Source organism: Carassius auratus, unplaced genomic scaffold (genome assembly GCF_003368295.1).
Source record: "Carassius auratus strain Wakin unplaced genomic scaffold, ASM336829v1 scaf_tig00215316, whole genome shotgun sequence".
Classification (NCBI taxonomy): Eukaryota; Metazoa; Chordata; class Actinopteri; order Cypriniformes; family Cyprinidae; genus Carassius; species Carassius auratus.
In genome coordinates, this window is record NW_020528035.1 from 462,625 (window position 1) to 472,800 (window position 10,176).

The following is a 10,176-nucleotide window of genomic DNA, read 5'->3' on the forward strand; positions in this document are numbered from 1 at the left end:
AGCCTGACTGCACATCACTGCCGCCTGCTGCCGCGGAGAGCCACAGCGAGCACAGACAGCTAAATAGATATATTCGCTGTTTTCTTCTTACTATTTGAACATTTCTCCCTCTCTCTGTGTGTAAATGTGGAATCGGGTCTCTGTAATGTTGCCGTTTCGTTACCATTGTTAATATTTTAGTTTTGCGTATATCTGTGTCAAACGTGGATGTGAAAATCTGTAATTTAATCAATGCTTTGGCAATCTAAATACTTTCCCCACGAATAAAGCCATTTGAATATGGCCAGACAGACGGAGAGATGGGTGAGTGAATGGATGGATAGATGGACAATCGTTGTGTTCTTTTTGCTGCTTTCCTCTCTCTCTCTCTCTCTCTCTCTCTCTCTCTCTCTCTCTCTCTCTCTCTCTCTCTCTCTCTTTCTCTCTCTCTCACACACACACACACACACACACTTTTTTTATCTGTGTAAATGTGCATGATAGATAGATAGATAGATAGATAGATAGATAGATAGATAGATAGATAGATAGATAGATAGATAGATAGATAGATAGATAGATAGATAGATCAAGAAAAATCATTGTGTACTTTTTCCTCTCGTTATTTTAACTTTTTTTGTACATGTGCATGTATGTAATTTAATGTTACCAATGCTTTGGCAATGTAAATAATTTTATTTATTTATTTATTTATTTATTTTACCATGCCTGTCATGAAGCCACATAAATCCTTACAGAAAGATACTTAGATTGGATAGATAGATTTTTGGGTAAACCGTCAGATGGCGCTGCAGCTCCACTGCAAAAGCTAGTGTTTCTCTCTCAAGCTTGAGCTGGCACTGCGCCTGAAGACTGATGCACCAGGAGAGACATGGGCACTGGGCAGAGAGAATGACAGCAGCCTACTAACTGAAGTTCAGGTAATGATTTCACCTACGTTTCCCAATTATAAATAAAGTGGTTGGCAGATACATTTAGACTGTAACATGCTCATTGTGTTAGTTAACTTGCCGTTAAAGCTGTTGATGTTGCAGTTTAGAATTTGTAGTCATTATCTGATTAAACTTTACATTTCTGTCTCTAAGTTTATTTCTGCATGAAATAATGTGAAGTTGGTTTAAAAAATGTTTAGTCGTTTTATGAATGGTAGGCAGACAATGAGTCAGCAGGAGAGAAAGAGACCCCTTGTTTAATTGCCATGGTAGGCTAATCATATTTTCCACCACCGTTACTACAGTTATTTGACACAATAATAAAAAATGTGGTAACTTCCTAACATGAAAAAAAGAAAGCAACAGAATGACATAAAGGTCTTGAAGGTTACACTGAAGAATACCTCGTGTCAGTGTATGTTTTTAAAAGTTGCTACATTAACTTCAGGCCTAGAGAAGGGGGCGTAATCGAGAGAGAGAGAGAGAGAGAGACTTCTGAAGTGGCCAACCGTGACTTGTGGCGCTCTGCAATTTTTAATATACATTTAGTCATTAAATATGTGGTTGTTGCGATTGTTAGATGATCTATCCGTCGGTCGGCTATCAAAAGCTCTTGAAAATGACATGAGCTACATTAATTATGTTTCCATGCCTCACTAATACACTGTGCCCACCTTCAGAGTGTTTGTGAGTTCATTTGTTCAACTAAATGACAGAATCCGCTTCAAACCGAAATTATGCCGCTTCCAACCGGTGACGACGACCCCCTCCTCTTCTCTTTTGCGCACGCCCCCTCATTTCCAGAACGATTCCTTGTTATGACATCCCGGTAAAAGACAGCCACAGAGGTCTCTCACCTCGACGCTAAATTCAATCTAATGAATGCAGACCCCAGCGCTCTCGTCGCTGAAAAGAGGCCAACAATTTAGCAATTTCTGCTGCTTGTGACAGGGCTCATGACTAATTCCCATATTTAAATGTGAACAGGCAAAGCTGGCCCATTTGACGGCAGCCAAGCGCATTTTATCAGGCCAGAAAGACATCAATGGCACCGGGGGTAGGAGGTGGCTGGAACTGTTTAACTGTGCAAAATTCAATCAAAAAGAGAATTTAGAAGGCTGTGAAAGTTTGGACAGCACCGCTGAAAAACATACAGGCGGATACGCGAGTGTGTGTGTGTGTGTTTTATAGCATTATTGTATGTCTTGTCTCTTTATATCAGTTTACAAGAGTTAACACTTGAAAGCGCAGTTCTAAGTCAGCCCTGTTCATTATTTCCCGACCTCTTGACATTGCAGGTGCAGATTCGAATAGCAGCCTCTCTCCCTCGCATTGTATCTGTGGTATGGAGTGATTAAATTCTGCATGAACAACATCAAACTGTGTGACACTGAGTAAAACGCTCGCTTATAAACACTGAATTCATTTTAAGTTTCGAATGCTTAGCCCTGTGTTAACTCTGTCACACCTCTCTCTCTCTCTCTCTCTCTCTCTCTCTCTCTCTCTCTCTCTCTCTCTCTCTCTCTCTATATATATATATATATATATATATATATATATATAATATTATACACCTACATAACGAATGGGGACTATAACGGTTTAATTAAAATGCTGTGTTTCGCTCGATTTTTTTAACTTTATGTAATGTTACGTCTGAATTCAGTTAACTTGCTACTTGTTAAATTGTACAAAAAAAAATATACTTTTTTTTTGTTTTTTTGTTTTTTTGGGGGGGGGGGGGCGATAAAGGGAGAGGCAACAGCGGGCCACTGCCACATGTTGAAGTAAATGTACATTTCTTAAAGTTAACATAGTGTATTTGTTTATTTATTTTTATTATCGTATCATCTTTAAGTTCATCTGTAACTAAATCGTTCTTTTAGAATCTGGGAAAATATTAAGTTTAAATCTCGTTTAAAGTTTGTAGAAGAAACTGATAAAGGGAGAAGCTACAGCGGGTCTCTGCCACATGCGGATTAATAAGTAAATTTACATTTATTAAAGTTAAAAAAGTGTATTTTTTTAATTAATTTTTATTATCGTATCACCTTTAAGTCCATCTGTAACTAAATCGTTATTTTAGAATCTGGGAAAATATCAAGTTTAAATCTCGTTTAAAGTTTGTAGACGCGCTGCGAGCCACGCGATTCCCAAGAAGCTCTCATTGAGAGGCCACGTGTCCGTTTCCAAAGCCTCTCCAACTTAACCACCTCCATTGTACGTCTAACCCAGATCGGCAGCGTCCCTCCACATAAAGGGATTTGCAATTTCAAGATATTCCAGCTTAAATGTTTTTGACAGTTCCCTCGCTTTTGCCTCAGCCTGCTTATTTTAACTGTGCCAAATGGGTCACCTTGGGTAGCTGTCTGCGCGCAAAGGGCTTTTGCGCGCATTCAGTCCGAATTTTTTCCAACTTTCCTTGACAGGGAAACCAGCTGCTGGTCGTGAAAAGACGGCTTATTAATTGTCCTTTGTCATGCAGAATTGCTTGATTTCTAAAGAAACATACAAAGGCTCTTTTTCAGGATTCAAGTATTTTGTTTCGTGCGCATTTTCAACTCATCGAATCAGCTGCAGCGCCTCACCGTCTACCAGACTCAGGTACTGACGGCCTGCCTCTTTTGTCCGCTTTTAATGCTCTTGTAAATCAGGCAGACTGATTTGTTACAAGCTGCTCTTTTAATCTGATAGATAAGAGACAAGTCTAAGAAAAGCCGTAAATGAAAAATTAGTTGGAAGAAAGACAAGGGCGAGTCTGCTAGATGGGGGTCTGTTGACTCAAGCGGCCCTCGAGCGTCAGGCAAGCCCTCTCAGCAGCCCCTGTCAGGGTCACGTCAACAATTCGCTTTTATTCCCCTAAAAAGACACTGTAGCCCTTTTTGCTTCAATGAATTGATCGGCGCAAAATTAAGAATAAATAAATTGAGAATTTTGAGCACCAGGCTTAAAACTCCCCCAGGGCGCGTACCCCCGGGCTATTGAATGGATAAAGGGCGCTTTGCAGAGGACGCACGGTGCAAAATGAGACTGTATGGTGTAATTAACAAAATGGCCTAATCCTATATCTTCACAAATGCAAATATTAGAGTTTTGTTAAAATGTTTAAGTGAACAATTAAACGAGCGTTTCCAAGAGCCGTGCAGTATCCCGAGGACACAATGACTGGAATAATTTAGTAAATGTGCTGATCTTACCAGGTCCTTTGTTGACACCGATGGCTGATGATAAATTCCCAGCAAAGGAAACAACATTTAAAACCAATTTCAGTGATTTCAATGAAGATTTAAACTGCCATGGTAATGGAGTAGGGCACGTCGAGACCTGCATCCCAGAATGTGGCAGTGCCTTACTAAAAATCCGAGATCCAGTTCTGGTGCGCAAAAGAAGATGAAAAATAAAAAAAGCATGGAATGCCCTTTTCGCGTAAATAAAATAGCGTTTGTTTATTTTATTTTATTCCCGAAAGAGCACACTGGTGTTTCTAAATTGCCAAAGGAATCAGTTTCTAAAGTTGACTGGAATGATAGAGCAAAAAAAAAAAAAAAAGAAAATGTAGTAATTTATTATTTAGGAAATTATCGATTTATATCATAGACACAAATGTATGTTTTCCTGAAATACACATAATAAAATAATTGTTTTGCTTATAGCACCGATCACAAACGCAACATACAAACATAAAAATCTCCATAATCACCAAGTGTCCGTCTAGACCCCTTTAAATAAATTTAAATACAAACATCGATTAATCTGTCTCGTTGACTCGCATATTTTATTCATTTGCGCATTATTGTCTGTGTATTAATACACTACTTTGGGTTTTATTAACCCGCTCTCACGAGACTGTTAAGAACCGTGCGCTAAATGGCTCAGTGTTTAACGGAGAGGCCCCGCGCCTGGGGGACACCAGGCGCTTTCAGCTGCGTCCCCAGGGAATACCACAGGGATCCCGATGAATACGCGTTTCTTTGGACTTCTTGACGGAGATCTATACCGATGCACTTGAGTTATAAATATAGAGGCACGGAGAATCTGTGATTTAGATAAGCGTACATACTCTCAGCGTTCCCAAACTTGAGAGTTTTAAAAGTCAGGATTTTGTATAAAAGTTATATCTGTATTTTATTAGTTGTTATCTTTACTTAGACATCCTAGTGATCTTTTACAGACGGTCACAGACACTCATGTTTCATCCATTAAAAGACCTTATAAGTGTTTATTAAAACTAGTTGGCGCGCGCTTAACATGCGCTGGTCATGTTGGTGAGCTTTATTAAATTACGCCTTAGGGTTTCCCCCCTGGCGAAACCTTTATGTAGAGATACATATTATATATAATACACATTAATATAAAAATTCAGAATATTAAACCTTTTATTGGAAACGTTTTATGGATGATTTTCCCACAATTATCATAGCAACGTGATCCCATCTTATTTATAAAGTGTTTCTAATTGTTGCAGTCATGATTGAGCATATGATGCACAGAACTTGTGCTTCTTTAGCATCATTTCCAGAATTTTCATCCTCTATTTTAGCTGTGCGCTCTTTCAAATAACATGTTAGAAAAAGTTTTAAGGGGAATATTACAAAATGCGTCAGAACTTTAAGAATTGTGCTGCATGCACAGGCAATTAAACCTTAAATTAAAATGTATAACCTTGGGAGACTCAGTCTCATTAGAGGTAAAAAGTCATTTGTGGCTTTTGCTGCTTTCTAACATTAAACGTATGACAGGTGTAATGGATAAACCAACTGAAATGAGACATTTTGTCACTAAGAAATATTCTTTATTTTCAGCATTAAGGTTTTTTAAATAAATAAATATTCTCATTACAATAAAAGTACAATAACAAACATATTTCCATTCCGTCGCCAAAATGTGCTTAAAGCTACCCTGTACTCACCATCCATACAAACAAAACAACTGAATATCATTAAAAGATAATAATAAAAAAGTACAAATTAATTTGATAATACAGATTAAAAGAAAAAAAGAACAATTTGGTGACAGGAAATGTATTTGAATGCGTAACTATGGGCTTAAGTTGTTTTCAGAAAAAACTACAAACATAGAACATGTATACAAATATACAACATTAAAGGGATACGCAGACCCCGAACATATATAAAGTTTTTTTGTTTTTGTTGTTGTTTTTCTTCTTCTTCTTTCTCGCTATTTACAGGTGACGGCGCACGCAGAGACCGTCGCTTTTTGGCTGCATTCAAGATTCCACTGGTGTGGCGTACGGAGTCTTTTGAGGTGGCGGTCATCAGCAACGCGCTAGAGTTCATGGGCTTACGGACAGGTCTGCGTCCTCTTTTTCTGATGTCGGAGGTGACATGGGGAGGTCATCTTCTTCCTCAGAGCACCGGACGGAGGACAGGGAAGACGAGCACTTGCAGTTGTGCGAGCCCGTCCTGTGGGAGCCGCTTTTGCCTTCTTTTTTGTGCTTGACGCGGCGGTTCTGGAACCAGATCTTGACTTGCTTCTCGGAGAGGTTGAGGTAAGTCGCGATCTCTATGCGCCGAAGTCTCGACAGGTACATGTTGGAGGTGAACTCTCTTTCCAACTCCAGGAGCTGCGTACTCGTGAACGCAGTGCGCATGCGTTTGCTGCTCTGAAGTTGACTGCTGTTATTCTCTGTAGAAGAGACCAAAAAAAGAGTTAAATTACATTTGTCGATACGTGTGACATTAAAACATCATTTAAGTTACAAAGGTAAACTTTTTATGGTGAATGACGTCAGTCACAACCTACTTACCTATGGATATGCAGTGGAACTGTCGTGGATCTGGAACAGGGTATGTGGCTTGGTATAACCCCGAGCCGCTGAGGTTTACGCCGCTAGTCGCCGAGTGCTGTCTGGATAGCGCAGTGTGACAGTATTGGGAGCCGAATGCAGGAAAGGAAGCCTTGATGAGTGGGAGAGTTGGAGGCGACGGGTGAAGCTGAGACGTGACGCACAGCGGGCAAAAGCACAGCAACCCGGCTTTTCGAGAGTGGCATGAGCCGGCGGAGAGACTGTGGAGAGGATGAGACGGATGCACGGCGTAAGGAAATAACGGCGGGCTGTTCTCAGTTCCCTTGTCGCTGTTCTCCCTCAAAATCAAGGAATCCACAAGAAACGATCTTGGCATCTTGGCTGCCCTGAGGTTCTTCACCTAATGTCTGAGAGTTCGAAAAAGTTTCTCTTTGTCAGTCTCGTACCAGGATGCGTACCCAAGGCTGGATGGCGGAATGGTGCTGAAGAGAAAGAGTTCCTGCTTAAATAGTTGGAGAGCCAGTGCGCCCATGTGACGGTTACGCTACTAGCGGCTGAGAGCTCTCAATAGGGTTTTGTGCCTTTTCTCTCGGCATTCACTCTGCACGCTTCCCTATTATTTCACTTGTTAACTAAATGAACTGCATAATGTAGTCTATTCTTGTCAGCCCCACCCACACTGCAAGAGGCGGTACTGCCCCTTCTCCCTTTTAAAATTTGCGCTCCTTTTATACTATTACTCTTTAGAGTCGCTTTAAACTTTATTTTCTTTCTCACACGATCACATGGACACTATTGCTCTTTTAATTAATTTCATTCAAAGAGGTTCCTAATTTGTTCTGCGTGAACTCATTAGACATTCGGTGCATATGACGTATGTCACGAGGCTCATCGGCAAAGTTCCACCTGCAACTCAGCCCATCATTAACTATTTTAACAATTAAACGACTTGTTTCTGAGAGAGGGTTTCAGAAATCGGATTGCATTATAGTTTAAGATACTGACATAATACATAGTTAAGAAAGAAAACAGCTTTCAATATCTGATAAACGTTTTGTTTTTGCATGGGAATCTTTGCTCTTTGCTTTCTCGAACCAAAAGAATTACTTCAGATATCATTCTTCTGATATTTTTATATGGATGGTTTATTTATTTTTCCTCCCTCATTTGAGTCTATGTCCGTTTCCAATGTTTTACCCACATGCAGGGACAACATTAGGCTACATTACAATACTTAATGCATAGCCTAAATCAAATTAAAATTGCCTATATGCAAATCTCTGTTTTGGATGCGCACAACAGAAAGTATATTATTTAGTTATTTATTATTATTATTAGCCTATTATTATTTTACAATTAGTATTTAACCATTACTTTTAAATATACATTTTAAGGATGTGTATGCATTCTGGGGTAATTTATAATTTCCACTAGCGAAAAAATAAAAAGAAGAAGATAAAGATAAAGAAGAAAAATACGCGTCGCGTCACAACCTCAAAGCGATGAGGTTAAAAAACAGTGATTAATTCCTTCGCGCTGGCCCCCGCAGAGTCCGGGAAGGAATATATAAAAATAACCAGGTTTTCACTCTCCCAGCCCTTATTGAATGTCATTGTGGAGAGTTTTCAATGCGAGAGAGAAAGGCTCGAATTAAAGTGTGTGACAGCGGCGGACAAAGTGGCACAAAGCCGACTCTGTCAGTGAGGGCCCGAATGCACGGCGAGTGAAAGCCCCTGCCCGCCGCGCCCTGATTGAATTAAGTAATAGGAAAACATTTTCTTTCACTTTAGGTTTGCTAAACAAGATGTTCAAAGGAAAAGGAGATACTAATGTGTGAGTAAACAGCGAAACGTGCGTTTAACATTCTATTTTGAATATATTTTAAAGTTGGAAAAAACACTATATGGCGAGTAGCCATAGACGTTATTAACATTACATAGACACTGAATGTAACATAACGACAATTAAAACAGAAACAAACGTCACTAAATTAAACTGAATTTCAGTAGTTATACATACATTCGTATACATCATTCTCATAACAACAAAATTGTTGCGTTTTCCTGCTGTTTAGGATGAGTGTAAACACCTATCCGGAAAAGTTAACGCCTAATCGACGTTTTTAACCTCATTTTAATTCTTTTACAGACAGTCGTAGTTTACTTTTTTAAAACTAGAATAATCTAGCCTACTAAAAAATCTAAAAAAAGATTTACAAACCACGCTTTCAGTGAAAGCTTTGACAATTGCTAAATGCGCGCCACGGATGGATGGATGGATAGATGGATGGATGATGGAGGCAACCAAAACACCAGATCGTGCAACTGTGCAGTTTATTGGACCGTAGCTACTCAGTGAGTATACGTATGACCTATACATACGTCTAACACTGCTAATATCAGTCCGGGTAACACTGATGGTTCTTGACAAATGCAACAATTATTCTTGCCCTCTTTCTGTATATCCCCGGAACCGAGCCGGCTCGCGTAATAGAACGCTCTTGTGTTCAGAACCAAGCCTCGAGCCTGGTAATGGACTGTATAGGCTCAGCCATTTGTTTTATTTTGTGGAAAATGACAAGGGACCCTCGTCCGAACCTCACTCCACTGGAATCACCACTCGACTCACATAAGGGGTATAATTTTGTTGCAACTTTGCAGCACCGTAATAGCAGGTCTTTGCCGGACAAATTAGGAGCAATTAAACCCTTAAACAAGCAGCAGGTACAGAGTCACACGGACAAGAGCTTGTTATCCGATAGGGAGTGAAAGAGGAATGGTGAGATAGGGGGATTAAGCCTTTCATTTTCCTCGACACCGCGTGCCAGGCGCTCACCATTAACTAATTGGAGAGTAGCTTCACCACCCGTGCCCCACCAGACCTTGTTTTTTTCCTAGTCAATAATTACCAAATGGCTTGATGATGTTATTATAATGTAAAGCGGACTTAATATCAAGACATTTTGCTTTATTTTGATAACATCAATTAAAGCCATTAGAGTCTCCTTGGGGATTTGTTAAGGCTATAAAACCCCCACAAGAAGATCGTTTCATTGCTCAGAGGTTGCGCATGTCATAGCACAGGATATAGTTCTCCTGAATTCATTAGGGGGTACAAATAGAAACAAATGAGACCTCATTCTAAAGAATTCGATGGGAAATATTTTGAGTTCCTTTTTAAGAGCGCATGGTACAGGCTAAGCACAATTTGATAATGTTTGAGATCTGAAACCTCTTCTGTTCTCCATTTAATGTCATTGCAGAAACAGTTTAGATATTAAAATACCTCATTCGTGGTTTTGATGCGGGCATGCTGCACATGGCTTTGTATTTCAGTCTAATTTTTTTAATTGACTGAATATACATTAAATTGTTTATTACCTTTTATAGTGAAAATCGTCAATGAGTCACGGTAGTTCCCATGGCGAAGCACCTGCGATCTCTTTATCAGCCAGTGTGCGCTTCTGCTCAGGGAAGC

At 39.7% G+C, this 10,176-nt stretch overlaps 1 protein-coding gene across 1 annotated transcript; it reads right to left on the reverse strand.

Annotated features, from left to right (window-relative positions):
• Window positions 1–5,702: 5,702 nt before the first annotated feature.
• gsx1 (GS homeobox 1) lies at window positions 5,703–7,391 on the reverse strand. Its single transcript, XM_026259957.1, has 2 exons — window positions 6,700–7,391; window positions 5,703–6,578 (listed from the first exon to the last, which is right to left on the reverse strand). Exons 1-2 carry the CDS (start codon window positions 7,073–7,075, stop codon window positions 6,226–6,228), a joined length of 729 nt encoding a protein of 242 aa, XP_026115742.1. The 5' UTR covers window positions 7,076–7,391; the 3' UTR covers window positions 5,703–6,225.
• Between the last annotated feature and the right edge of the window lie 2,785 nt (window positions 7,392–10,176).